Source organism: Microdochium trichocladiopsis (genome assembly GCF_020744255.1).
Source record: "Microdochium trichocladiopsis strain MPI-CAGE-CH-0230 chromosome Unknown B0I36scaffold_1, whole genome shotgun sequence".
Classification (NCBI taxonomy): Eukaryota; Fungi; Ascomycota; class Sordariomycetes; order Xylariales; family Microdochiaceae; genus Microdochium; species Microdochium trichocladiopsis.
Genome location: NW_025763544.1, coordinates 2566039 through 2592469, shown reverse-complemented (window position 1 = coordinate 2592469; position 26431 = coordinate 2566039). Strand labels below are relative to the sequence as shown.

The 26431-nt window shown below is 56.2% G+C and overlaps 10 protein-coding genes across 10 annotated transcripts; 5 read left to right on the top strand and 5 right to left on the bottom strand.

The window, feature by feature from the left end:
- Positions 1-917: 917 nt before the first annotated feature.
- B0I36DRAFT_9678 (uncharacterized protein) lies at positions 918-1611 on the top strand. Its single transcript, XM_046163665.1, has 2 exons — positions 918-1539; positions 1600-1611. Exon 1 carries the CDS (start codon positions 966-968, stop codon positions 1302-1304), a length of 339 nt encoding a protein of 112 aa, XP_046018443.1. The 5' UTR covers positions 918-965; the 3' UTR covers positions 1305-1539; positions 1600-1611.
- On the bottom strand, positions 1320-3079 carry B0I36DRAFT_9669 (chaperonin 10-like protein). The gene is made up of 9 exons (XM_046163662.1): positions 2952-3079; positions 2735-2816; positions 2563-2662; positions 2425-2500; positions 2256-2343; positions 2013-2188; positions 1788-1954; positions 1589-1726; positions 1320-1522 (listed from the first exon to the last, which is right to left on the bottom strand). Exons 1-9 carry the CDS (start codon positions 2987-2989, stop codon positions 1335-1337), a joined length of 1053 nt encoding a protein of 350 aa, XP_046018442.1. The 5' UTR covers positions 2990-3079; the 3' UTR covers positions 1320-1334.
- A 2683-nt stretch (positions 3080-5762) lies between these two features.
- On the bottom strand, positions 5763-7012 carry B0I36DRAFT_310577 (Plectin/S10 domain-containing protein). The gene is made up of 2 exons (XM_046152269.1): positions 6808-7012; positions 5763-6632 (listed from the first exon to the last, which is right to left on the bottom strand). The coding sequence occupies exons 1-2, from the start codon at positions 6844-6846 to the stop codon at positions 6210-6212; spliced, it is 462 nt and encodes a 153-aa protein (XP_046018441.1). The 5' UTR covers positions 6847-7012; the 3' UTR covers positions 5763-6209.
- Positions 7013-7388: 376 nt separating this feature from the next.
- B0I36DRAFT_344139 (telomere stability and silencing-domain-containing protein) lies at positions 7389-8267 on the top strand (the record flags this gene model as incomplete). Its single annotated transcript, XM_046156233.1, has 1 exon — positions 7389-8267. The coding sequence occupies one exon, from the start codon at positions 7389-7391 to the stop codon at positions 8265-8267; it is 879 nt and encodes a 292-aa protein (XP_046018440.1).
- A 548-nt stretch (positions 8268-8815) lies between these two features.
- B0I36DRAFT_371082 (cytochrome c oxidase polypeptide vib-like protein) lies at positions 8816-9416 on the bottom strand (the record flags this gene model as incomplete). The annotated part of the gene is made up of 3 exons (XM_046159985.1): positions 8816-8914; positions 8987-9099; positions 9371-9416. 3 exons carry the CDS (start codon positions 9414-9416, stop codon positions 8816-8818), a joined length of 258 nt encoding a protein of 85 aa, XP_046018439.1.
- A 437-nt stretch (positions 9417-9853) lies between these two features.
- On the top strand, positions 9854-10818 carry B0I36DRAFT_310571 (uncharacterized protein). The gene is made up of 4 exons (XM_046152268.1): positions 9854-10110; positions 10216-10231; positions 10305-10367; positions 10434-10818. Exons 1-4 carry the CDS (start codon positions 10051-10053, stop codon positions 10559-10561), a joined length of 267 nt encoding a protein of 88 aa, XP_046018438.1. The 5' UTR covers positions 9854-10050; the 3' UTR covers positions 10562-10818.
- On the bottom strand, positions 10819-11941 carry B0I36DRAFT_379365 (peptidyl-prolyl cis-trans isomerase E). Its single transcript, XM_046160763.1, has 2 exons — positions 11209-11941; positions 10819-11147 (listed from the first exon to the last, which is right to left on the bottom strand). The coding sequence occupies exons 1-2, from the start codon at positions 11527-11529 to the stop codon at positions 11007-11009; spliced, it is 462 nt and encodes a 153-aa protein (XP_046018437.1). The 5' UTR covers positions 11530-11941; the 3' UTR covers positions 10819-11006.
- A 99-nt stretch (positions 11942-12040) lies between these two features.
- B0I36DRAFT_9501 (uncharacterized protein) lies at positions 12041-16116 on the top strand. The gene is made up of 2 exons (XM_046163638.1): positions 12041-12467; positions 12530-16116. The coding sequence occupies exons 1-2, from the start codon at positions 12256-12258 to the stop codon at positions 16083-16085; spliced, it is 3768 nt and encodes a 1255-aa protein (XP_046018436.1). The 5' UTR covers positions 12041-12255; the 3' UTR covers positions 16086-16116.
- Positions 16117-18619: 2503 nt separating this feature from the next.
- On the top strand, positions 18620-24757 carry B0I36DRAFT_310563 (C2 domain in Dock180 and Zizimin proteins-domain-containing protein). Its single transcript, XM_046152267.1, has 2 exons — positions 18620-23836; positions 23902-24757. The coding sequence occupies exons 1-2, from the start codon at positions 18820-18822 to the stop codon at positions 24576-24578; spliced, it is 5694 nt and encodes a 1897-aa protein (XP_046018435.1). The 5' UTR covers positions 18620-18819; the 3' UTR covers positions 24579-24757.
- B0I36DRAFT_9489 (uncharacterized protein) lies at positions 24660-25272 on the bottom strand. The gene has a single exon (XM_046163636.1). It carries the CDS (start codon positions 25153-25155, stop codon positions 24763-24765), a length of 393 nt encoding a protein of 130 aa, XP_046018434.1. The 5' UTR covers positions 25156-25272; the 3' UTR covers positions 24660-24762.
- Between the last annotated feature and the right edge of the window lie 1159 nt (positions 25273-26431).

The window sequence follows — 26431 nt, the reverse complement described above, 5'->3', positions numbered from 1 at the left end:
TGTGCTATCCCTGGACGGCCACTCCGCTTTTGAGCTGACAAGGGAAGCTACCTAGGTACCCACCACCCCCCGGTTCTCGGCCATCCTCACAGTTCCAAGGTTGATGGGCGACTGTCTACAACAATGGCTCAGATGCATCAGAGCTGTGAAGTCATCCCGCTGGATTCAAGGCATGCTATTTTTCTGGCGTTCAGCATTGGTCACTGTATCGGCCAAATTCATTTCCTCTTTCCCATTTTTTCGTTCCCTCTTTTTCTTTTTGGTTTTGCATAGCAAAGAGAAAATCCTTGATGTGTACATGGGAGGACGAATGAAACCATTTCACCCAGACCGTAAATTTACAGGATACAGCTGGATGGGCCATGTTTAAGTGAAGGCAGTTGTCAAGACGACCAGCTCGAACATGAACTAATGCCCCTTGGCTTTAATTGAAACCAATCTGGTAAGGCTGTGGGATTCAGCACTTGGCACTTGAAGCAATTAATCATGTTCCAACAGAAAAAACAGTGTTTATCTAGGTTTTTGTGTGTTTGTAAATGCACATAAATCACCTGGAATTTCTTTCCACCTTGTCCGCCGCCTCAAGACTTCTTATTTATTTTCTTTTTAAAGGCTCAACTATGGACAAATTGGCGAAATCCATGCTTTGCCAACTTTCAACTGAGAAGTACACCAAATAGCCATGCATTACCCACCAAACACACGCACAACTTACATTTGTATCATGACAGACAGCTGCGAAGGACCACAACCTCCCACGCACAAAGAGCAGCCTGCGGTGAGCATAGTGACCCGACGCCAACCGCAACAGTATCCGCAGACAATATCGTTCGCTTTACATAATGCATGGAGTGTGGAGAATCATGTGTAGATGAGGTCAGCATGAGGGGTGACCAATGGTGGGTATGAGTGTCCATCAAGGTCGTCGCTCAGGCCCGGGGCCAACAGCCCCGAGTGGCTGAATCATGACTTGTTACCTCCATCATTGCCATTGTCGTTTGAGTTGCGGTGCGTCGTTTGATTCTACTTCTTTTCTGCTCCCGCGAACGATTGTCCTGTGGACTGGCCCTTGCCGTGTGCTCTGGCCTCATTCACGTCTTCAGTTTCACGCTATCTGGAGAGATTTCGTGATATTTTACTTTTTTTTATCGTTTACAATTCTATCCTCAAGCCTGTCCTTGCGACATTCAACGTCTTTTCGACATCAGCCGCAGCCCAGTAAATCCTCGTACATGCGGCAGTGTCTTCATACGAATACCGAGTCGAGGGTGTCGAAGTCGCGAGAGAAGAGATACTTCCAGTAGTACAAGATGCCAGTGTAAGAGGGGGATCGCTTAGTCGTCGAAGACAATGGCAGCCTTGATGGCAGACTTGTTGCGGATGCTCTCGAGAGCCTCGCCCCACTGCTCCAGCTTGAACACCTTGTTGACAATGCCCTCGGTCTTGACCTTGCCGCTATCGAGGTAGTCGACGGTGGCGGGGAACATGAAAGTCTCGGAGAAAGAACCGATGATGGTGATTTCTGGGGAAACGCAGATTGTAAGTACACGGACACTCCGCAGCGATTGGGGGGAGAATTGAGACTCACCATCACCGAAGATCTTCGACGGAGGCCAGGTGACACGAGCAGAGCCGGGGTAGACACCATAGCAGACGAGCTTGCCACCACGACGGACATAGTTGATGGCGTCCTCGAGGACCTTGGCGCTGCCGGAAGCCTCAACGACTATATATCTTGTCAGTCTCATCCCAGCACAAATACTCATATCAGCGAAGAGAGGCCATACCAATATCAAAACCGTAGGGGTTGTCCTTCTTGATCTGATCCCACTGGGGTTGCGGGTTCTCGCGCGAAAGAGCGACGTAGGTGTCGGCGGCCTCGAGCTTCTTAGCCAGGTCCATCTTGGGGCCGCCAGGAGCAGCAATGGTCAGTTGAGAGACACCGGCAAGCTTGCTGTTGAAGTTGTCAGTATCATTCATGACCCCATTGAGGTACCCGCAGTTTCTCTTACAGGAACTGGGCCATCATGAGACCGGTAGGACCGGCACCGATGAGCAGAGCGTGCGAACCAGCCTTGGGAGCAATCTTCTCGAGACCGTGCATGGCACACGAGGCAGGCTCAATCAGGGTGGCATCAATGTGGTTGAGGTTGTTGATTTTGAAGAGCTTGCCCTGGGGATAGTTGCACTGATTGACAGATTCGCCGTGTTAGTTGACTCGCGCGCTCAGGTATCGGCAAGAATATTCGACATACGTATTCGGCGAAACCACCGTCCAGGTTCAGCACACCGTGAGCAGAGAAGTCCTCGCAAAGCAGGGCCTCGCCTCTGCGGCAGTAGAAGCTATTGGACGAAGAACACGTCGTCAGCAGCTGTGGCCCAATCGGTTTGACCAAAACACCAAGAATCAGGCACGCAGCTTACCAGTGGCCGCAGAGCTCCGAGTTGTCAGCACAAACTCGGTCGCCAATCTGGAAACCCTTGACGTCGGGGGCCATATCTGGGCGGCACACTCGTTAGCACGCTCGACCGGCGCGGGAGGAGTCCTGCTGACATGCTTACCAACGACAACACCGGTGGTCTCGTGGCCGGGAATCAGAGGGAACTTGGCGATGAACTCGCCCTCGTGGATGTGCAGATCGGTACCGCACACTCCGCAGGACTATTACTCGACACCCCAATGTTAGTCGGCTGCGCTCTCGTCAGGTATGTTCGCCCGGGGCCATTGGCATACCTTGACCTTGATAAGGACATCACCGGCACGGAGCTTGGGGACGGGCACCTCGACGATGCTCCAGTCCTCAGGCTTCTCGTATCTGTGAAAGACGACTTAGTCAGTTCATGCTGCACGCGATTGGACCATTGAATTGACGCAACGGCGGTTGAGCATCCCACATCTCCAGGGGAGCACGATGCGATTGGGAGGGCAGAACAACGAGGGAACTACGAACCTGAGCGCCTTCATGGTCTTGGGAATAGTGGGAGCCATTGTGATGAATTGGTGAAGGTAAGACTCCTTCGGGCTTGGGGTGGAAGTGGATAGAGGGTGAAGCCTTGGGCAAAGAAGGACAATGCTTTGATCGAGGGAGAAAGGAGGGAGGAGAAACCGGACGGGTGGGCGAGGGGATTATATTGTGCTCACGGGCAGGCGCGGGCGAGGAGGGGCTGCTCAGACACGACAAAGGATGTTCATACGGTGAGACGAGACAGCCAGCCAGGCGCCCTTGCTGTTGAATGACGGCAACTCGGGGCGTGGGGTGCTGCCGTCTACTCTAGGCATTCCCTCCATGTGTGTGGACCACATGCGGCCGGTCGCCATGGATGCTGTTTTTTTAGTGGCATGGGACGGACAAGCTTCACTGCGGCAGGCCCGTGGCCGAGACTGCGCCCCTCGAGGCTCGTCTCTTTGAGCTCCCATTGTCTTGTTTGCGCGTCTCAGATGAGCCGTTCTTTTCTTCAGATCGATAGCGAACTAGCTTTGGGTTGGCAGAGGGCTAGACCAGATGCATGCATACTTGAAGTAGCGTAGCTAGGCACTTCATGGTTCGTGGCCGCAGTTGACAATTGCCCTTGCTGTCAAACGGCTTCTTTGTCTGAGCTCTCCTCTGCTTCCTGCCTGCCAAGAAGGCGACGATTTGAAGCGGGGTCCAGACCTATCTTGGGCGAGGGGGTCAAAAGGGAAATTCCATAGTTGCTCTCTCAACCCTCGAACAAGCTTGAGCTTGGGCGTCGAAAATCAACACCAACCAGGCACGACGACCTGCAACCAAGACCACCAGCAATTGCACCCCAGCTCAAGAGTTCCCCGCTGTGGAGACGGGGGCCGGGATTCGTGAGGCTCGGGCCTGCGGCCACGACGTAATGCCCAAGGGTTGAAAGAGGAGCTCCCGCACGACACTGCCCCACCAAGGCTTCCACCAGACGGATTCTGGGACGGATGCCTTGCCTTGCCTGCGGTCGACAGCAATTGATCCCTCAAGACGGCCAGCTCATCATGCGATCGAGACCCCTTTCGTACTTGGGGTTTGGACGTGAAGAAAGAGGGGTCCTGCGAGGATTTTGTTTTCGTGCAACGCCATGCAGTGACTTCCCAAGTTGGCTGGGATCGTGCGTGCAGCGGGCGTGCGGGACAAGTGGGCTGAGAGGCGGCGCCATGCCCGTGTCGGGATCTAAGTTGTGGGCTTACCAATCGATCGGCCAGCCATCGAGGCCTTCGGTCTGGCAATGTGATTGATTCTTTGCTCCCGGGCCTGCGCTGTCATTTGGCCGGGAGGGGCAGCCGCCTTTGACATGCAACGCAAGTGCCCCTGGCTGCCGTCGTAAAAGGACTCGATTCGTCCCTGAGGCCAGCAAGTGTGCCTAACATCCAGCAGCATCCAGTCCAAGGTGCATATACTAGTTGGATGGCTAACAGCACTCTTCCGCAGCACACGGCTTTTGCTGCTGGCATCCGAGGGCTGGATGGCTTGCAACCCCGGCTCCTTCATCGCAGAGTGCCCGTCTCATGGAGCACTGGCTCGTCATGGTTGTGTTGAGATCCCGCGGCCACCCCACGCAATGTCTCAGCACTCGACAAAACATGCAGAGACTCAACGAAATGGATCGCAGACGCGGCTGCCACTCCGACTTTTCAGGGATGCCCTACCGTCCCATGTTGCAATTGGTCTGAACCCTGAGAGCTGACCAAGCCAGGCACTTGAAACATGCAATGTCGGCTCCATAGACACCTAAAAAGAGAGGGGAAAGAAAGGAAAAAAAAAAAAGCAAGTGGTTACGACCTTGCCAGCAGAACAATATGGACACACGAGCTCCCACTACCAGCAGGCTACGCATCGCGTGGCCAATGGCTGGATCTAACAGTCGCCATGTGACCATATTTCGAAGCTCAGAGTCCGACAAGAGAGAGATGCCGTCGTGGCGTATTTTCAGGCATGCATACCGCAAGGGCAGCCATGCAGACGGCGAGTTGTGTGACTGCTTAGTCCATGCCGCTCTACAATTGTCTTGAATCCAGACGTGCGTGTCCCGGGCCGCCGACATCGCTCTTGTCGTCTTGTTGCGAGGGCCTGAATCAGTAGCCAGGAATATCCGACAAGTTCTTCCTTCTCGACGCTGGGCGGCGTTGGCTGGGTGGTGATGGCGCGATTGTAGACATGTCGGGCGCACCTCAACTTACATCACCAAGATGCACAATGCTTTGGACATCACATTAAGAGAAAGGGTCTAGTTTGAGACGACTCGCTTTTCCGTCGAATTTCAAGCTAATCTTCGGCAGGAGGAGACGACACTGAAACTGTTGTCCTCCAGTCTCGCAGAGATCACAGAATGGTGTTGGGGGTCTGCGACGACTCATCTCTAGAAAGCGGCGATTGGTTCCCCAAACATCTCCTAATTTATTTGTGCTTGATCGGGGGTCTCATTCTGGTATACTTGGCTTATGTCAGGAAGAGTATACGTTCCCTTCGTCAACTTTGGTGAATTACCCCGGGGCAACTTCCGCTGAGACTTCTCGACTAAGATTAGTACGGATCTGAGATAATATGCCCGGTTCCATTCGAGGGTTCAGCGCCTAAAAGTGCAACATTGGTGTCAAGAGAAGGGCGAAGATTCGAAGGCATAGAAGAGACACTATGAGGGCAAAGTATTCAAACAAGAAGGACTCGGTGTATAAGTCGAGATGTGGAACGGCGCCAAGGTTGCCAGCAGTGGGATGAATGAATAGTCACACGCCGACGTGTCACCATTTTGGCCTATATCACGGAGCAGGAGAGCTGATGGTGCTTTCGGATATTTTTTTTGGTTTCCTCATAACGGCAAAAAGCATGACCCTGATTCGTAGAAGACGGTTTCCGAGTATTTAAACCACCTAATAACTCCCACCTGTGCAAAGCGAGGGGGTTCAGCCCCCACGAGTTCTATCGCGCATCCAGAAGCGCGACTATGCAGGTCCTCCAATCCCTAGAGTACGCAACCATGCCGGCCCTCCTGTGCGTCGAGCGAATCCATTTTTTTGTCCCACAGAGAAATTGCTGATGAAGAACGGACTGTCCCTTACGAAGGGGGAGCGGCACCACGGCCACGGCCGAAGCCACCACGGCTATAGTAAAACGAGAGTCAGTACTGAGATCGATCTGCAATGGCCACATGGTGTCGCGCGATCTGGGGCGCAAGCCACAGTCGTCGTGCCGGATGGATGTTGAAGGGATAACTCACAACTGAGGAGCGAATTCACCAGGAGCGCCAGCCTCCTTGCCCTCACCGGCGTCACGTCGTCGGTAACCACCCTCCCGGTCACCACGGTCACCACCACGGCCACGGCCGCCGAATGGTCTTCTCTCGCGCTCGCCCTCGCCGCCGAGCATGCCACGGGGAGGAGCGTGCGAGCGCTGCTGCTTGATGTGCGTAGAAGGAACGATCTCGGCGGGGAGGTGAAGCCACTCCCGGAGGTAGTCGAGACCCTCGGGGGTGAGGGTGTAGTAGTAGTACTGCCACGAGAACTGGGTCTTGACGTAGCCGCGCGAGGTGAGGGACTGGGCGGCCTTGACGACGAAAAGGTTCTTGGTGTCGATATCGGGGTGCTTGGGAAGGTTGTAGTCCTTCTTCGCGACCATCACGCCCTCACGGAAGAGGTACTGTAGTGTAGAAGAAGAATGTTAGAATCCTGATTCGTGCAACTCTCGCTTTCCATGCTGCAATCGTGCTCCCGATCCTCCTCCATCGCAAAAGTTCGATATTGGCCATCGGCGTGCGCGGAAATTTCGATGTTGGGGATTTTGGTGGCTTCGGGACGTGGTGGTGATGAATTACCTCGTGAATCTTCTTGCGGTCAGCCTTGGGAATCAGCATCTTGGCGGTATTGTCTGGCGTCAAGACGGGGAGCGTTGTCGAGGTTGATGGTGATGGGCTGGCGGGGACGAGCTCTTGGGGATGCGTACAGCCAGGAGTGTTCGAGGTCGAATTGACGGCCGGGGCGGATATTTTTTGGTGTGTGCAAAACCCTATGTGGCTTTCCGGTGGGGCGCTGCGGATTGGAAGCGACCATGGCTCTGCGCGGCATGCTGCTGTGGCTGAAGCACTGTGGCCGCAAAGAGTACATAGGTACAAGTGGTGGATCTTGGTCGAAATCTTGGCGCCGCTTCCTCCATTGGCTCGAAGGGTGGAGGAGGCCCCCACACTCGGTGCTCGGGGGTTGCTCTCCAGCTGCGGAGCGCGCAGGACTGAGGTTGCGCAACGGAGAACAGGCTGCCTGTGACGATAACTTATCTGACGCAGCCTTGCCAACAGTCGAACGCCCATTGCCACCACCCTCCGCAGTCACCCTCTGACCTCTTCAAGCAACCGGAAGTCCCAAAAGTCCGCGTTGAAAGCCACGAGAATCACTCGCAAACATGTCACCGCGCAACATCAACGTCTTCGTGACGACCTTCCCAGGCCTGGGTCTCCCGTCGACCCTGACCTTTCCAGTATCCTCTCATGCGACCACAAACGACATCCACGCCTGCATCGAGGACAAGCTTCCGTTTTCAGAAGCGCGATACATTCTTACGACGATATCAAACAAGCAACTCGTACCAGGCGTACAGCGGCCAGTTTCCTCATTATGCTCTCAAGAGGACGACTTCATTTCGCTCCGGCTGTCTCTGCCACTATGCGGTGGCAAGGGAGGCTTTGGTTCCCAACTGCGTGCCGCCGGTGGTCGCATGTCGTCCAGGAAGAAGAAGAACCAGGGCGATGAGAACGGCTCGAGCAGAAACTTGGATGGGCGAAGGATACGGACAGTCACGGAGGCCAAGGCGCTTGCTGAGTACCTGGCGATCAAGCCGGAAATGGAGGCAAAGGAGAAAGAGAAGCGTCGCGAGAGATGGCAACAGATTGTCGATGCCGCGGAGCAGAAAGAACACGAAATCAAGAACAGTTCGCGAGGCCGGCTCGATGGCAAGTGGGTGGAGGATAAGGAAGAGGTTGGTGAGCGCACGCGCGAAGCGGTGCTTGCCGCCATGAAAGCCGGTCACTACAAGGATAACCTGCTCGGCACCTCCCATGGTTCGGCAACAAGCGACGAGACTGGTGACGATTCGGAGATGGAGGACGAGGAAGATGCAGAAGAGGCCCAGCAAGCTGCCGGATCGAGCAGTAGCTCAAAGGCCAACTCGCCACCACAGACCACTGCTCCAGCTGCAAGACCACAAAATCGGGTCTTCGCCGGCTTTGACGAGGACGATGAGTTCATGAGCTCGTCTGATGAGGAAGAGGAGGGTGCAAAATGAGCTGCTCCTTGACGCCACTGCGTGTGTTTTATGCAGCTTCACAATCTGCGCATATTGCTTTACAACTTCGAAGGATGCAAGCGATGCTTTCGACAGGAGCCTTCATATACACTGTTAACTCAAAACAGATGACCCATTCGAGATCTTTCGCGTTGGTCACGTCCCACCAACAACGGTGCTTATATGAGGACACATCCGCCCCATGCCATGACAACTTTGATATGCCTACGCTGGAAAGCGGACTGTGTTGCAACCACGACTGACCCTGACCTTAACTCAAGGGTTCCGTCGCTAGACTCAAGAGGGACATGATGGCAAAAAACGACATTGGGTATGCACAATCGGCTTCACCATTGTCAAGGGAGTACCACATACCAAACTCTCAAATATGCGAGCGGGTATACGTTATGAGGATGCGCATCATGGCGGGATGCCGGACGCGGCAATTCCTTCTATTTTCTCCATTCGACTGTGATAATACTACAGTGTAGTGGCCGCCCTTCTACTCACATAGTACATTCCTTCCAGGCACCATTATGGTGATCGATCTATGCGTCGAGCTTGGCGGGGAAGTTGCCAGCCTCGCGCTGCTCATCCCACCGCTGGTGCCAGCCGCTGGGGCACAGGGACTTGTAGGCAAGATAGAACTGCGGATCGAAACTGTTAGTATCACCGAGACATCCGTCACTTCGTCTTTGGTGCAATGGACCGATGTTTACCTGGCGGCAAGGGGCGAAGTCCTCGCCCTTGGCGTTGATACACTTGTGGTAGTCCACGTAGTTCTGCCAGCAGTGCTTGGTCTGGTTCTGGTTGGGGAAGCGGGCGTCGACACCTATATTCGAGAGTTAGCAGCCGGTCGTGGGAGCTGCAGGTACAGCTGCATCGTAGTGGCGCATTCTCCTCGGACTCGGCGGACCAAGAGACGGCTATTGGTGGCTACAAAGCTCGTCTGGTGGCGCGCAGGGCATTGGTGGTGATGATAAAGGTCAATCGGATCGGGGCATGTTTCATACCAGCTGCAGACGATGTTAGCGATGATGATCATACGATGCCATGTTGCCCGCCCAGGAAGTTGTCGGGCGGGGGATATTGAAGCTACGTACCGGTGACGAACTTGAAGGGCTTGGTCTCGCGCTCGTCGTCGGACATGTTGGCGGTTGGCTGGACTGCAATGGGAAAGGCGAATTGGCAGGGTGCGTTGTGGTAGCAGGTCGGGAGGGTGAGGTTGATGACGGCGTGACGGAGGAGTGGTGTGGTGAAGGTTCGCAGAATTCGGCTGGCAGCGCAGGCACGGCCAGGACGCCGCTCACTGGCTGGCTGGCTGGCGGCTGTCCAGGTGCTCGGGGCCTGCACGGCTGCTGTTGGCCAACAGCAATGGAAGCAACAGGACTCCCGAAGCCAGAGGGGCCAACTGTCGAATCATGAGCGATTAATTGCCAGGTCGAGCTGCCCACCTGGCAGCGTCCTGGTGCCCCACTCTGCAGCAGCTCTGCGCTGCCTGATTGGCTGTCCCGGTCCGAGTCAAGCACAGAGGAAGCTCTCCCGCCGCAACACAGTCTCTCGTTGGGCGCTGTGCCTGCCCGGGCCGTGGCGTGGCAGCTGGCTCCGTCATGTTTCTGCGCAATCGTTCGACACCTGCCAGCACTTTTGCTGGCACGCCGTTCCACTCTGCCGACCACTGCCAACCGCATCACGCACCCATCACCGCGACGACCTCGTCTCCCGTCCACCACCGACCAGACCAATCCCCCCTCTCTCGCCAGCGCGCACAAACACCGCCAACATGTACGCCACTCGTGCCCTTCGGATGATGCCCACCCGCCGCATGCGGGCTCCTCTCCCCGTACGTTGCCCTCGTCCCTCCGGTCAGAGGGAGCCACGATCCCGCGAAAGCCGACCTTCGGACGAGATGGACAAACTTTACTAACCGTTTCTTGGATATCTGCAGAAGGAGGACCAGAGTGGTATGCTCAAACGACTTGCCAATTGCCTTGGGAGATGCACTTGAGCGGCTTGCTAACCTTCGCATAAATATAGCCCACACTGTCTCTCAGCGCCTGCGGAAGATCAAGGACGTCCCCGCCGAGCTGTGGCCCCTCGGTCAGTGACACCAGATTACCCTCGCATCTTTCATAGACATTTCGTTTGTACTGATGGCTACCACAGCTGTTGTCGTCGGCTTCGCCGTCATGGCTGCCGGCTACTCTTGCGGCCGCAAGTTCTTCGTCGACAAGAACCTCCGCCTCGCCCGCCAAAACCGCAAGGACGACGCCCCTCACGCCGAGCACCACTAGAAAATGGTCGGAAACCCAGAAGCTATGCCAATGAACATCGCGGTTTCATTTGTCAGGGAGTCATCAATGTGTACCAAATTCTACAGGAGCTCGGAGGAAGTGGTCTGGAGTGTTAGCAAAACATCCCTTGTGGTATATATCAAGGCAAAATGCGGGCTCGCTTTTGCCAATCGCAACGGCGTCACCCTCTCTCTACAAAGAATGACCTTTGTAATATGATCCAAGCTGGTCCGTGAAGCATATGTCGTGTCTCATCCTTTCCTTGTTGCCTTGCGTCGAGGACATTCGCGTGCCTCAGTCTTGCCCGAAAAGTGCTTGGATCGAGTCGTGGCTCGTGACTCAGTACCGCGAACTCGTAGTGCCATGTCTATTTTCACTCGTTACTTTATCCCAAAACGCCATCGCTATGTATGAGAAGACCAGAATCAACCACTAGGTTTGGATATTACATCGGCTTCGGCCCGGCGACATCCAACCCCTCCAACCCTTGCATGGGGTCCTCTGCCCGTCCATCGCCTGTAGCCTGCGCGCCGTCGGCACTCAGCCTATCCTCATCATCCACAGCATGTTTTGCGAGCCATCCCTCCTGCAACGTGTCAGTCTACGAGTGTCTGATGCAGTCTAAAGCTAGACTTGGAAAGACATACCTGCTCCCACACTGCGGTCTTGCTGCCCAGACCCTCATTGGCACTCTTTGGTGGTTTCGCGGCAGACACCTTCAGGACCCGACCAAAAAACTCGGACTGATCCATGTTGTCGATTGCTTCCTTGGCATCATCGGCGTCTTCGTACTCAACGTACGCGAACCCTCTGTGGGGTTCTGTGGCGTTGGGGTGGTCATTTTTCGGGAGTGAGATCTCTGCGATCTCGCCAAACGGAATGAACGCGTCGTGCAAATTGCTTGTGGTGGCATAAGACGACAGTCCGCCAACATAAACAGTTGCTTTCCAGCGGGCCGAGTCGGTCATGTTGGTGGACTGCTGAGTATTATGAGGGCGTGAAATGTGAGTTTGAGTACCTCTACGCAACTGTGTCGATAGGGCAATTCGGAGATCCAGGCGCCTTTCTGTATGGATCAGACCAAATAGTTTCTGAGATCACGGCCTGTGAGAGCACAGCCTGTTAGAGCTTGTCGTAATGCCTGCCGCGTGATACTTTTCCTGGAGGTGAGGGAAGGCTAGCTTCTGATCCTACCTAGGTAGCCAAGTGGTGGTCTGTGCAGCTCTCGGCCTGGGAGGGAGCTGCTGCACATGCGAGCGATGGTTGCGCGCGGCGAGCTTTGCAGCCACCTCTTCTTGATCTGAGCCCGCCAGGGCAGGCACAATGGACACCTCTGCAGTCCCCACAAATTACACAAGGGAAGGAACCCGTGGCCAGCTGGAGGAAGTGGGGCAGATGCGGGTGGGTGAGCTAGGCGTGGTGATACGCAGCCTACATATCTGGCAACAATTGATGTGGCACATAACAGCTTGGCCCCCTCAAAACCCCTTAAACCCGCCAAACTAGCATCGCGGGAGAACGCTCTCGACAACCTTCTGCCACAGGTGGTATCGCACTCCAAGCTGGTCTGGACACACTCAATGCCCTGTGGCATCTAGGCACCGCTGCTTCTCTCTTCCCATACTACCCCTCCGGCGACCTCCACCGCCTGACCTTGCCCGAGTGCCCCTCTTGCTGCTGCCCAGGCTGTCGTCATGGTCAGACTGCGGGAGATCTCGCGCACCGCGGCGTTTGCCTGGTCGCCAGGCGCCGGCAAGCCATACCTCGTCACAGGTACACGAGCTGGAGCTGTCGACGCAGACTTCTCGGACGAGACCAAGCTAGAGCTATGGGACCTAGGTCTCGATGACAAGCAGCAGCCTCTTGAGCTCCAGCAGCCGTTAGCCAGCATCGTCACCGACTCAAGGCATGTTCCTGAAGAGCAATTCTTCTTCGCCTAGAAGCAACAGCTAACAAGCGATTTTGCAGATTCTATGATATCGCTTGGGGTCAACCTTCCGAAGCCCACCCGAAGGGCATCATTGCTGGCGCCCTGGAGAACGGATCGCTCGACTTGTGGGACGCTGAGAAACTACTGGACGGCGACGATGACGCCCTCATCTCACGGACAACCAAGCACACCGGCGCTGTCAAGTCTTTGCAGTTCAACCCTCTCCGGCCACAGATCCTTGCGACTGCCGGTGCCAAGGGCGAGCTCTTCATCTACGATGTCAATGACCCCGAGAGCGCATTCCGCCTCGGCACCGCCGCTGCGCGATCAGACGACTTGGAATGTGTCGCTTGGAACATAAAGGTCGCGCACATCCTTGCCACAGGTGGCTCGGGAGGATTCGTGACAGTGTGGGATCTCAAGACGAAGAAGGCTTCGTTGACATTGAACAACAATCGCAAGGCTGTCAGCTCCATTGCCTGGGACCCGAACAACTCTACAAAGCTTTTGACAGCGACACCTGACGACACGGCGCCTGTCATCTTGCTTTGGGATCTTCGGAACTCGAATGCCCCGGAACGGACTCTGCAGGGCCACGAGCAAGGCGTCCTCTCGGTCTCATGGTGTCTCCAAGATCCCGAGCTTCTTATCTCGTCTGGAAAGGACAACCGCACCCTGATCTGGAACCCAGCCACGGGCGAGCGCTTTGGGGAATTCCCCGAAGTTACCAACTGGACTTTCCTCACCCGCTTCAACCCCCACAACCCGAGTATATCGGCCACCGCTTCTTTCGATGGGAAGATCACCATCCAGACACTGCAGAACACCAATCCCTCAGCTACACAGAACATCGTCCAGAATAGCTTGGATGGTGAGGACTTCTTCACGCAAGCACAGACACAACCGCAAGGTGCCGCTTTCTCGCTGCCAAAGGCGCCTCGGTGGCTCGAAAGACCAGTCGGTGCATCTTTCGGATTCGGTGGCAAGCTCATTGTCTTCAAACCAACAGCGTCACAGTCTGGCCAGAAGCGATCATCAAGCATCCAGATCGCCCGTTTCACTGTTGACTCCGACATTGGTTCCGCAACTGAGAAGTTTGAAGAGTCATTGAAATCTGGTAGCATCGCGGCGATCTGCGAGGCACGGAAGGATGAAGCCGAGACCGAGGAAGAGAAGGCCGACTGGCAAGTCATGGAGACTCTCCTTGCCGAGAACCCGCGCCAGAAAATCGTGGAATGCCTGGACGTGGCTGATGCCGTGAATGGTGTTTCTGACGATGAGGACGATGAGGACGATTCCGAAGACGAGGCCGACAAAGCGCCTCCGGCACCCAAGGCCACGTTGGATGTCAAGGGCCACAAGAAGCGGATATCTACCTTTTTCTCGTCCGACGGCGCAGAAGTCGACGGCGAGGACTTCCTGGCCAGTTTGTCAGCAACCAAAGGTGCAAAGACAGATAACCCCTTCAGCCTGTTTGACGACAATGACTCTGCTTCAGAAAAGCGTATCACCCAAGCACTTACGCTGGGCAACTTTGCCAAGGCTGTCGAGGTATGCTTGAAAGAGAAGCGCATGGCAGACGCCTTTATGATTGCCAACTGCGGCGGTAAGGAGCTTGTGGACAAGGTCCAAGCTGCTTATCTGACGCAGAAGACCGGCATGCCGAGCTACCTCCGCCTCCTCAGCTCTGTCATTGTCAAAAACCTTTGGGACGTGGTTTACAATGCCGATCTCTCCGCCTGGAAGCATACTATGGTCACTCTCTGCACCTACGCGGACCCGGCAGAGTTCCCAGACTTGTGCGAAGCTCTGGGTGACCGTATCCTGGAATCTGGTGACCGCAAGGATGCCAGCTTCTGCTTCCTTGTTGGATCAAAGCTCGAGAAGGTTGTAGACATTTGGATTTCGGACCTTGAGGAGGCCGAGAAGGCCGCTATTGCCAACGGTGACGACACTATCTTCTCCATCCACGCCCGTACCCTGCAACAGTTTATCGAGAAGGTCAGCATCTTCCGTCACGTTACCAAGTTCCAGGACAGCGAGATCGGTCTGGCGTCCGACTGGAAGCTGGCGTCACTCTATGACAAGTACGTCGAGTACGCGGACATTGTTGCCGCCCATGGCCAGTTGGACATCGCCCAAAAATACCTGAGCCTACTCCCTTCTCAGTACCCACCTGCCACGCTCGCCAGGGAGCGGGTCAACTTGGCGACCAAGAAACCGACCGCAACTACATCCGCTCGACAGCCTGCTGCTGGGGCTCGTACGTCGTCAAGAGCACAGCCTAGCATGGGCTTCCAAGCTCCTCAGCCTGCTCCGCAACCCCTGAACCCCGTCACACCCTCGGCGTACGCCCCCTCGCAGACACCAGGACAACAGCAGTATGGTGTACCCACGCCTGTCGCAAGCAACCCGTATGCGCCTCCCAATGCCTCAACAGGCTTTCAGCAGCCCGCCGCAAATCCGTACGCACCACCGGGAAACAACCCCTACGCGCCCAAGTCTGGATATCAGACTCCTCAGCCAGGCCCTCAATTCAATGCTCCCGCTCAAGCCTACGGACCGCCGCCCACAGCTATTGGTGGCCCCCCTCGCAGTGGCACTCCCTCCTCCCGACCTCCGCCTCCCAAGCTCTCGGAGGTGGGCAACTGGAACGATGTCCCCGTAGTCTCGCGGCCTCCGCCGAGGAAGAATACGCCGAGCATGGCCCCTGTAACGTCGCCCTTCGGCGCACAGCCTGGCATCATGTCACCTCCGCCGCAGGGTCAATTCGGCCAAGCCACCAATACTCCTCCTCCGCCCCCTAAGGGATCTGCGCCCCCGCGTGTTGGCTCTCCATCTACTGGACCTCAGTTCGGTGGTGCGTTGCCGCCGCCGCCGCGGACCGGCTCATCACTCGCCAATGCTTACGCGCCGCCGCCCAACATGCAGCAAAGCCCAGTAGCCGGCTCGGGCCTGCCGCCACCTCCGCCGATGGGCGGCGTGGTGCCCCGAACAGGGTCCCCATACAACCCGCCGCCATCTGCTGGTCCGCCGACGAACCGCTACGCCCCAGCGCCATCGTCGCAGCCGACGAACCAGCCTCCGCAGCAAAACTTTGCCCCCCCTCCGCCACAAGGCTTCTCCGCGCCCCCGCAAGCTGGGCCGCCTCTGGCTGGGCCTCCCCGTGCTGCTGGCAACTCGCCTGCGCCGCCGCCTCCTCAAGCCGCGCCCCCGAGAGCGGCAGCACCACCCCAGAAGCCCAGACATCCTGCCGGCGACAGGTCTCATATCCCACCCAATGCCTTGCGCGTGGTTGATGTGCTCAGCCAGGATATGCAACGGGTTGCGGCCAAGGCTCCTGCCTCCTTCGCGCCTCAGGTGAAGGATACTCAAAAGAGGCTTGGTCTTCTGTTTGATCACCTCAACAATGAGGAGCTCATTAAGCCTGACACCATTGAGCAGTTGACTCAGCTCGCCAATGCACTAGAGACCCAGAATTACGTGGAGGCCCAGCGGCTCCAGGTTGAGATTCAGCGCGACAAGACCGAGGAGTGTGGCCAGTGGATGGTTGGCGTCAAGCGCCTGGTGCAGATGAGCAAGGTTACGAACTAGAGTTGAAAGCGCACCACGGAGACAGCTAGATAGCCGCCTATATAATACAACATGGATCGGCTTCATCCTTGACCAACAGTCTGAAACCGTGTCGAAGCACATTCATCATGATGAATGTCGTCGAGCCAAGGTAAGTGAGTGTCTGCAACTCCTGCCGGGGGCCTCTTATACTTGAGCGAGATATCCAAAGACAGCGTTTGCACTTGCAACATTGTGACTAGTACCAGCATGTGGAATCCAGGTCCAGATCTGGCCAAGCAATGATATGTTTGACCTGCAGTCTAGGCTCTGCTCTAGGAAACCCTGTCACTACAGTGACCTTCGTCATGCCGTGACTTGCTTAGGGGCTTAGGGGCAGAGCAACAGCCGGCTGTCATGCAATCTTGCCAGAATGCTGCGACCTACCGCGGGCTGCATAGCCTCTTACAAGCTTACACGCAGGAGACAAGCGAGATGGGAAGGCGTTGCAGGCAGATGGAAGAAGCAGTCGCGGACAAACACTTTTGCGCACGCACGGAGCGCGGTGCTGCTTGTCGTCCATGTCCAGGCCCTGCCAGCGTCAGGGATTGCCCCATGTATCCATGCCCTCCGCTGTCCACTTTTTGAGTACCTAGCTCGCATCCCTAATTCCACGTCCTGACAAGTCGTTTGGGGTCGTGGCCAATTACTTTCGTCCGAGCCTGGGGTGGACTGAAGTGGCAGGCGGGGGTTCTTTGCCGGTGGTCGGCTCGACTACCCTGTCTGTTTGAGATATGGTGGTGGACACTGGACGGGCCTTACTTGCATGGCGTGCTGAGGGTGGTAGCCCAAGGCTGGCCCGGTGGATTATCACGAGCACCCTGTGGTTGTTGTGGTGGTCATGATGGGGGCAAGCGGGACGCGCAGAATTTATCCACCGTTTGTGCCCACCAGGGCTGGCACACATAAATGCAGGTACTAATTGCATGCAGAAGACGGAGCTGCAGGCACCATGCGGGCGCGCCCTTGGGTGCAAAGAAAGCGCGGAAGCACACCCACCCGCGCGGCCTGGAGTCAAAAAGTCTCAGGCACGGCCGGGCAGCCCTGATTGGATGTTGTGCTCTATGGGAGCCACTCTTTGCAGGTCGCGTTGGCGTGCGACAAAGACACGCCCCCTTTTCCCCCTCTGACGCGGCTGTACGCAGTAACTATTAGGTAGAGTCAGAAATGGGCCGTGATGCCCGGTACCCAGAGGCCGGGTGGCAGGCCGGATGGCAGGCAGGCAGGCTGCGTTAGTGTAATTTATTAGCAGGGCCCAGCACGGGGGCCGGGCTGTCACCTCGCAGCTTCTGAGTGTTCCTGGCAAGACCCCGGCCCCCGTGCTGGGCCCGCCCGCCCGCCAGCGTCTCGTTGCTGTGGTGTTTTGTTTCGTGGCTTTTCTGCATCTTGGGCGCCTCTAGATAGAGTTTCTGGCAGCGCTGCGGGAGAGATTGAAGGACGATGCAGGCACGGCTCAACTGTGATCTCTGCCCGACGTAGATGGCCGTGTAATGAATTCCACCCGAGGCCGCTGCCTGCATGTGTCTGCTGCGTCTTGGACGATATTCCGCGGCCATCATCACCCTTGCTTGGCATCACGCCCATCCCCTGGGACCTCCTTGCAACTGTTGCGAAACCCCATCGCACTATCGGAGGATTGCCAGAGGTCCTGTCTTGCAATAATTTCAGCCTCCATGCCTCCGTACTGTACCTATCCATCCGCGACGACACGACACGCACCGCCCGAGCCCAGACTGCCAGCATCACCGCGCAATCACCTGCCTCGCCGTCGCGACAGGCTGCCCATCGCTCAATCGCGGGCCCCTTTCTTGCTCCATCCCCAACCCACCAGCTCCAGCCAGCCAGCAACGTGCACTCCAGGCGGGGATCGCTTCTGGCCGCTGCACTCCACCACGCCATCGCGACACACCAGCCCTCGCCGCCCTCGGCATGCTATTCCCAGTGGTTAACCAGCGGAATTACGACTGAGGCCACAGCAGCTGCCTTTGGGTGCGTCTGGCCTTTGCCTTCGACACTACGGACGCGCGACAGTCGCCCTTACTGCGCTCTCCAGCGAGCGGTTGGCTTTTGAGCACGGCCGGCCGGTCTTCAAGGGTCCACGATCCGTCAACACCTCATGCAAGTGCCTCCGACACCCAGGTAGCGACGGCGCAGCCGAAATCAAACGATCCCAATGCCTTGGCAACCGCTGCCGCGCATCGCCTTTGCAGTTGCGACATACCCTTTCGCCCCCCTCGGCGAGCACGACCTGCCCCTCGAGATCGGCGATGACCTATACATCATTGAGGAGACGCCCAATGGCCAATGGCTGCGCGGCTATCTCCTGGCGCCGCCGTCACTCACGGCAGGCCTGACTTCGGTCAAGGGGCAGACTTTGGAGGCCAGGGTGTTCTCTGGAATATTCCCTCGCAGCTGCGTCGAGATTCGCGAGCTCCTGGGCGAGGCAGACGACCTCTCCTCGGTCGAAGATGACGACGAAGATATCGACGAGCGGGTCAGCTTGGTAGGAGACCAGAGCGAACGGCGGTTTGGCAGCGACTCTGGGAAGAGCGGAGTGGCCTCGCCGAGCGCCAAGGCTCGCAAGCAAGCCGAGGCGGGCAAGACGTCGGGCGCAAGAACCAGTGGGAGCACAACCGCCGTCGACGATAACAGGCGGAAGACGAAACCGCCCCCTCAGAGGCTCCCTGGAGAGCCCAAACCTGCGGCCCCCGTGCCGATGCTCAGGATTGGCGATGAGTCGCCTACGTCTGCCTCTGAACCTTTGATCGACGAGATCGCGTCGTGCCTGCGCGAGTGGCACTCAACCAACTTTCACGAACTTCTCCTATCTCGGCAATATGGCTCTCTGGACAAGGTATCACAGCTGATTCAGGCGCTGGACCTGGCGCGGCGGCAATTCCTCCACAATGTGCTTACGACCAACGAATACGATGCGCTACGCGAGAAGACAGTCTGGAATCTAGTACGGGGAAACAAGTTGTGCGGCGGTGAAGTTATAGTGCGCGATCCTCAGCAGAGAGGTCGCGTGTTAACGGGCGAGGATTCTGTCGTCGAGATCACCAAGCTACAATCAGTCATGAGTCTTCTGGACGAGCCACCGGTAGCTCATGCGGAGATCACTGCGCTACACCACCTCATGGTAGATATCCGAAGCTTCGCAGGGTCATCCAACGAGCCAACAACGTTGCTCATCTCCCTTGTCAGCAGATCAGTGGGCGGCACCGTGACGGCCTTGTCGGAAAGTTATCTCATCGAGATTCCAGCCGGTGGTCTCATGGGCGGCAACTCCAAGGATGGCCATATGCGGACTCTATTCACTGATCTGACTTCTGGTGACATTGGAGATGCTCCGTCCGCCGACTCCGAGCTGTTTTTGGTTGTCAAAATACGAGCTCCGCAGCAGATCACTGCAGGAAAGCCTTCTTCTCGTTCTGGATCGTTCTCGCAACCAAATTCTCCCTTCTCCAAAGAGAAACCCCCGACCTCGAGTAGCACAAAGGCTTCTAGAAGAAGCCTCATGTGGGGGACTACGCGCTCTGCGTTTTCTCGCGGTGGGATCAAGCTCGATGCGCTGTCTGAGCAGCCAGAAGAACGACCGCAGACGGACCGGACAGAGAGCCGCGAAGGGCCGATACCACCCAGCACTGCCGGATCCCGTGGTGCCCGACCCTCGAGTGACGGCACACAGGTCACACAGATGACTGTCGACCGGATGGTGGGGCTTGGTGTTCTCAAGATCAATGCCATCATGCAGCAGCCCGATGAGGTGGAACATGTTGTAACGATATGGTCTGCAACGAATCAGTCGAGCTTTGACGGGCAGCAAGATGACGAATGCGACATCCTGGTCAAGCACCTCCTAGACAGCAAGTCTGGTCATTACGAAAAGTCGAGGAGAGCGGAACGGTTGCAGGTGCATCTGAAGCCCTTTAATCACCAGGACCCGGACGCTTTGATCAAGGCGACACCAACACTACTTTCTGGCATAAGCAAGACGCCCAAGATGGGTTTCCCCGGAGCACCAACAAAGCCACGATCCGACATCTACATAACCATACACCAAGCACTTCTTGCACGGCAGAACCTCTTGTCACGGGTTGGAGGTAGCGCCACCGCATTACCAAGCAGCATGCACGGCAACAATCTCGCTGTCACACTCGAGGTGCGCTCGTTATCTGGTGACCGCATAGAGAACTGCATATATTCTGCCTCGAACGCCGAAGCTGTCTCGGCATGGCAATCCTTCGCGACCGAACGCAGTGAGCGCTGGAACCAGTGTCTCCGACTAGCTTTATCTCCTGAAGAGGTCATGACATCTCACGTCATGGTCACCGTCGCAGACCTGCCGCATCCGCCATTCGCAATTGGCTACCTGCCTTTATGGGAGCAACAAGCTTTTTTGAGCGATGGCGTACATTCTCTGCTATTGTATAAGCTGGAAGACGGCGCTCGGACCGCTCAACCAGGTCCAACTGGCCAGGGTGGGTATCTGTCAGTACCCTGGGGGCCACGAGTAGATTCATCCGACGTAACTGGTCCCCTTGCGACGCTGCAGGTAGAAAGCTACTTGTGCAGCACGCGTTTCTCCCAAGACAGAGTGATTCTAGGGCTTCTCAAGTGGAAGGAGATTCCAAAGGGCGAGATACCAGCCCTGTTACGACAAGTCATCTTCGTACCCGAGATTGAGATTGTCAAGCTTTTGAACGAGGTTTTGGACGCCCTGTTTGGCGTTCTCGTCGATAACCAGGAGAATGACGAATACGAAGACTTGGTCTTCTCGGCTCTGGTGCGAGTTCTAGACATCATCCATGATAGGCGGTTCAACCTTGGGCCGCTTGTCGACCAGTACGCCGAGACCAAGTTCAACTATCCCTTTGCCACCGCTTGTCTCGTTCGCTCCTTCACGAGGCTTCTCTCCAAACCGACAGAACCTGAGACTGCACGCAAGCTCCGGGCCACCTTGAAGGTCGTCCGGTACATCCTGAAATTCATCACTCATGCTAGAGATCAGCAAAAGGCGAAGGAAGCCGGTATTGGGATTGTTAATGGCAATCCTGGCTTCACCAGGCACCTGCAGAACATCTTCAAGGCCTTGGACTCGATGATGCGCAGTACTGCCCCAGTCCTCGTCGGCAGTCAAACACTGGCAGTTCAGCATTTCCACACATGGCTGCCAGAGCTCACTGGGCTTCTTACCACAGAGGAGATTCTCCACATCGCAATTGACTTCATCGACTCTTGTGCACTGGTCAAAGGCAAGCTCGTTTTGTACAAGCTTGTTCTGATCATCAACTACTCAAAGCTGGCACTTTTCTCGCAACCCGAACAGCGTTCCGCACTCTGCGCCAATACGGTTCGGTGGATCGCGCCTCACTGGGGCGAGGCGACCGAGGTTACAGACCAATGGAAAGACCAGGTCAGGCTGTGCTGCTCCATCATCGCCAGTCAAGCTGATCACCTTGGACCAGAAGTCCCCGACTATATTCCCAAGATCACGGAGTCTTTCCGCTTGATCCAGGCCGCTGGAAGCCAACCGAAGAATAAGCTCTCGTTGCTCTTTCCCGCAAGCTATCCGTTCCCTGCTAAGCCCATAAGCGGCGAGCCTGTGCGGTTCGACGAGTCTTTGATTGAGCTGTCAGCCGTACTTTCTGCCTTAGCCAATTCACCCCAGGGCATGCAACTGGAGCTTACCGAAGATGATCTGGCGAGCGTGCTTAAAAGCATGCTGCAAGTGCACATGAGCATTCTGCAAGGGGAGGCCTTTCCCTCGACGTGGCTAAGCGTGCATATTTACCACCACAAGTCGACCATGAAGACCTTGCAGTACTTGTCCACAATCATGCTGGATACTTTCCTGCCAGATCCCGACGATGCCGAGAACTTTGATACAGAACTGTGGAAGATGTTCTTTACGACATTGCTCAAGCTTGTTGGCAGTGAGTGCCTTGCGCTCGAGACGTTCCCCGAGCAAAAGCGCCGAGCGGTGTGGAAGATCGCCGGCGATGTGCGCGAACATGGCGCCGAGCTGCTCCGACGTACCTGGGAAGCAATCGGTTGGGAGACGACTGCAGACGAGCGCTTGAGGTACGGCTTGAGCAAGATGGGTGGCTACCAGGTCCAATATGTCCCGTCCCTGGTCGGGCCTATTGTAGAGCTGTGTCTCAGTGTGCACGAGGGTCTAAGGAGGATGGCTGTCGAGGTCTTGCAGACAATGATAGTCAGCGAATGGACACTCAGCGACGACCTGTCTGTTATCCAGACGGAAATGATCGACTGTCTCGATCGCTTCTTCAAGGAGAAGGCCATGACGGAGAGCATCTTGCAGAAGCTGTTTGTGCAGGAACTGCTCGACAGATTCGAGCCGCTATCGCACATTGAGGACGATGCCATGTACGCCGGGCTCAGGGATTTGATTGCAACAGTAGACGAGTTTCTCGACCTTCTCGTTGCTGTTCACGGCGGCGAGGTCACGGGGCAGGCATCAAACCTCATCAACCGACTGCGGCTCATGGAGTTCCTCCGAGACATGCAGAAGGAAGAGATCTTCATTCGCTACGTACATCAGCTCGCTCACCTGCAGGCAGAAGCAAGAAACCACACGGAAGCCGGACTTGCACTCAAGCTCCATGCCGAGCTATACGAATGGGATCCTACCAGGAACACGAGGGCGCTGCGTGACCCCGACATGCCTGAACAGTCGCACTTTGAGCGCAAGGAGCGCATCTACTTCGAAATGATCAAGCACTTTGAGGATGGCGAGGCGTGGAGCAGTGCTCTTGCTGCTTACAAGGAGCTGCAGAACCAGTACGAGAACAACGTCTTCGATTTCGCCAAGCTGGCTCGTACCGAACGTGCCATCGCCACAATTTACGAGACTTTGGCCAAGAGCGAAAGGCTGGTTCCCAAGTACTTCAAGGTTGTGTACAAAGGTCTTGGCTTCCCGACAGCCCTGCGTGATAAGGCCTTTATCTGCGAAGGATCTCCTAATGAGCGCACCTCTGCGTTCACAGATCGCATGCAAGGCCAGTATCAGGCTGCGCAGATCATCACGAGTGGGGATGTGGACTCGGACACTGAGGGCCAGTTCCTCGTGGTGTCTTCCGTGAGCCCACACCGTGATCTCAGTCACCCGGTCTTCCAACGTGCCAGAGTGCAGCAGCCCATCCGTGACTATCTCCTCTCTGCCCACCCTCAGATGTTCTCGGTATCGTCAAAGCGCAGCACGAACGGACCTGTCTCAACTCACCACGCGGAAAAGACGTTGTACACCACGGCGGAATCCTTCCCAACAATCCTCCGACGCAGCGAGATTGTGGAGGTCGACACTGTCCAGCTTGGTGCCAAGGAGACCGGACTCGAGCGCATTGTCCGCAAAACGCAGGAGATGACTGCCGTGGAGAAGCGACTCGCTGAAGGTGACGAAGAAGTCGCTCAGCTCCTTGTAGACGCGATTCGTATTTCGGTTGATCCCGAGTCAGAAACAAGTGTTGTGGGCTACAGAGAGCTGCTTCCCAAGCCTGCGCACAAGTCCAGAGAATTGAACCCCATGGACTCGGATGAGGAGGACGATGACGATGACGAGAGCGACGAAGGCGAGCCAGAGCTTAGCGAGAAGGAGAACGCGATCAAGATGGCTCTCGTGGACCACGCGATCATGCTCAAGAGGTGTCTTAGCAGCTTTGCGCGAAGCAGCAATCCAATCCTGCGGAAGGCTTATCAGGATCTGTACATGCGTAAGTCGTTTTGCTTAAGGGGTTCGTGTCAGCGTCATGCTCGTGTGGACTAACCCGAAATGCAGACTTTGAGTCAACTTTCGCTCCAGAGATCGCCGTCTTCACTCCGGCCGCCATGCCGCGCGACCAGCAGAGCACGCCATCCCCTACATGGCAGAGATCCCCGCGCCTGACCGACAGCTCGCCACCACTCGGCCAGATCAGCGCATCCGGGTCAAAGGGCGTCGTCGAGGAAGCAGCCTCTGTGCAGCCCATCACTGTGCGCCAGCGAGGTGCCCGGCTCAGCTTCCTTGGGGGCAAGAGGAAGGAGTCACTGTCCTCGGGTAACGATGTCGTTGCTTCGCCACAGCTGAATGGGGATGGCGAGACGGGCCACGCGTCGCCCGACAGAACCAAAGACCATGGTCACAGGATGAGCTTTTTCCGGCACGGATCTAGTGACAACTCCTTCACGCCTGCCCATCACGAAACGATGCACTCGAACGGCTACTCGCATCATCGCGGGACGCCATCCATGTCCACCGCGCAGGACCGTGGCCTCAAGAGCCGCGACATTATTGACGTGGTCGAGAAGGGCATCGACCGTGGTGGCGAGCACACCGCCGTGGTGGAAGGTGGCCACGGCGCCAACGGCGAGAGCGGCCTGATGAAGAAGGCTAGCATCCGCAAACGCTTCAGCACGCTCAAGCTCGCGACGAAGAAGAGCAAGAACGCCCTCATGGGTGATGTGCGCGAGGAATGAACACGGGGGCGTTGCCCAACCTCGACGTCTTTGACGAATCACTGATATTCTGCTTCATACCTGACCCTTAATCCGTTCCACGCGGCCATACATTTCACACCATTGCATATCGTCATAATCACCATCAAGATTCTCGGCACTTCTGTCATCATATTCTTTTTTTTTTCGAAGAGATCTTTATTTTTCACTTTCCGTCTTCGCATTTCTGTACGACTGTCCAGCTGAAGGGGCGTAGGCTCACCAGAAAACGATTTGTCCCCATCCTTGTATCTACCAGATCTCTCTTTCTCTCTCTCTCTCGCTTGTAAAACTTCTTTTTATTATTATTATTTTCCTTGAAGCATGATACCAGGGCTAGTAGAGTTGTTGCGGCGGCCGGTATAGCGGTTGGCGACAGTGAGCGAGTTTGGCCACGAGGCCTGCCTGTGGGAAGGAAGGGCCAGACAGAGAGTAGCGAATGATGAAATGCATATAAGAAAGCCCTGCAGATTGTGAACAGGCGCGGTGCAATCCCACCTATTTTCTCATTGACACGCATGTATTCTGACAGCCTTGATCGCTGTTGTTGCTCTGCCATGGCTGCACACAACAACAACGGTCTTCATTTCGTGATGGCAAAGTCCAGGACCACACCACCCCCACATGAGGCACCGAGTTTGGACCCCACTTCTAGTCAGGAACCGGGTCTGTACAATGTGCTGCGTGCCCCTTTTTCCTTGGGTGCCACTGGTTGTCCAAGATGCCCGCCCCGTGGCGTCGAAGCGGCTGAACCCAGCCTCTGAGAGTTTTGGCAGAAAGGCTTGTCCGTAATCACGAACAGGGGGCAACAGTGTGGAGGACACCGCGCCTGGGCCTGCACACGCAACCACCAGCAGTGGCGTGATCACTTGATTGGGCGCGGTGGACGAGCGTACTGTAGACCAATGTAGACCAATCACTTGAGGACTAGCGTGTTGTCCCCTCTCAGCAGCGGAGGAGCGCCTCTTGCTGGCCGTCGTGTGCCGATCCCGCGCAAAGCATGTTTCATCATGACGACCTGCAGCGGCAGCCAGTCGTTCGCCGCCGTTGTTGTCGTCACTTTGCAGAGGCCTTTTCTGTCTCACTTTGAGACGCGGCATCATCCCTAGTCTGCGACCAGCCGGCTTGCCTCTGGTCCACTGGTTAGTTAACCCAATGGTGTTTTCCGCGACCGCATCGGGGGAGGGCTCAGACGGATGGTGGTGCATGTTGGACCCTTCTTCGTGTGGAAACAACATTATTTACCAGCCGGCCTGGTGGCTTGTCTGTCCTTTAAGTGGTCGAGCAGGGGGGGTCTTGCCCCTTGGGGGTGCCTGACTGATTGTCATTTTCCTTTGCCAGGGTCACTGCTAAGCCATGAAGCCGTGGGATCAGGAGCAGGGCGCGGTGACCGCCCCCCCTCCAAGTCCTATCCACTCAGAGTCGGAAACCGTGCTGTCAAAGACATCTCTGGACGACACTGCAGATAAGCAGAGCACGACAGCTCGACCCGTGGTGGACTCTCGTGAGATCCGCCCACAGCAGGCAGCCCCGGCGCGGATGAAGTTGGATGGGACCCTGAGCTTGAGCTTACTTACTAGCGTAGCTCAGCACTCTTCTGGGCTAGTCAGGCACAGGCGGCGTCCTCAACGGGCACCCGTCCACATCCGCCGTTGGTTTCAAACAGAGTTGCCGATCGCATTGAAACTGGAGGACGAGAAATGAAACTTTTTTTTTGTTCAGTAGAGTTGTTAAGTTGAACAGTCTCTTCTGGGCAGCCGCACCGACTTCCTCGAACAGCTTTTGCGGCTCTCATCTTGCGCCTGCTTGCTCTCTCGCCTTGCTGCTGACCCGAC

Excerpts from the sequence above, each read along its gene's own strand:
- B0I36DRAFT_9501 (XM_046163638.1), top strand. The coding sequence starts at position 12,256 with ATGGTCAGACTGCGGGAGATCTCGCGCACCGCGGCGTTTGCCTGGTCG. Across the intron at positions 12,468-12,529 it reads AGCATCGTCACCGACTCAAG|ATTCTATGATATCGCTTGGG; the intron begins GCATGTTCCTGA and ends GCGATTTTGCAG.
- B0I36DRAFT_310577 (XM_046152269.1), bottom strand. The coding sequence starts at position 6,846 with ATGCTGATTCCCAAGGCTGACCGCAAGAAGATTCACGAG. Across the intron at positions 6,633-6,807 it reads ACCGCAAGAAGATTCACGAG|TACCTCTTCCGTGAGGGCGT; the intron begins GTAATTCATCAC and ends TCTACACTACAG.
- B0I36DRAFT_310563 (XM_046152267.1), top strand. The coding sequence starts at position 18,820 with ATGCTCAGGATTGGCGATGAGTCGCCTACGTCTGCCTCTGAACCTTTG. Across the intron at positions 23,837-23,901 it reads TTATCAGGATCTGTACATGC|ACTTTGAGTCAACTTTCGCT; the intron begins GTAAGTCGTTTT and ends CCCGAAATGCAG.
- B0I36DRAFT_9489 (XM_046163636.1), bottom strand. The coding sequence starts at position 25,155 with ATGGCAGAGCAACAACAGCGATCAAGGCTGTCAGAATACATGCGTGTC.
- B0I36DRAFT_9678 (XM_046163665.1), top strand. The coding sequence starts at position 966 with ATGACTTGTTACCTCCATCATTGCCATTGTCGTTTGAGTTGCGGTGCG.
- B0I36DRAFT_379365 (XM_046160763.1), bottom strand. The coding sequence starts at position 11,529 with ATGACCGACTCGGCCCGCTGGAAAGCAACTGTTTATGTTGGCGGACTG. Across the intron at positions 11,148-11,208 it reads AGACCGCAGTGTGGGAGCAG|GAGGGATGGCTCGCAAAACA; the intron begins GTATGTCTTTCC and ends GACACGTTGCAG.
- B0I36DRAFT_9669 (XM_046163662.1), bottom strand. The coding sequence starts at position 2,989 with ATGGCTCCCACTATTCCCAAGACCATGAAGGCGCTCAG. Across the intron at positions 2,817-2,951 it reads AAGACCATGAAGGCGCTCAG|ATACGAGAAGCCTGAGGACT; the intron begins GTTCGTAGTTCC and ends CGTCTTTCACAG. Across the intron at positions 2,663-2,734 it reads ATGTCCTTATCAAGGTCAAG|TCCTGCGGAGTGTGCGGTAC; the intron begins GTATGCCAATGG and ends GTCGAGTAATAG.
- B0I36DRAFT_310571 (XM_046152268.1), top strand. The coding sequence starts at position 10,051 with ATGTACGCCACTCGTGCCCTTCGGATGATGCCCACCCGCCGCATGCGG. Across the intron at positions 10,368-10,433 it reads CGCCGAGCTGTGGCCCCTCG|CTGTTGTCGTCGGCTTCGCC; the intron begins GTCAGTGACACC and ends TGGCTACCACAG.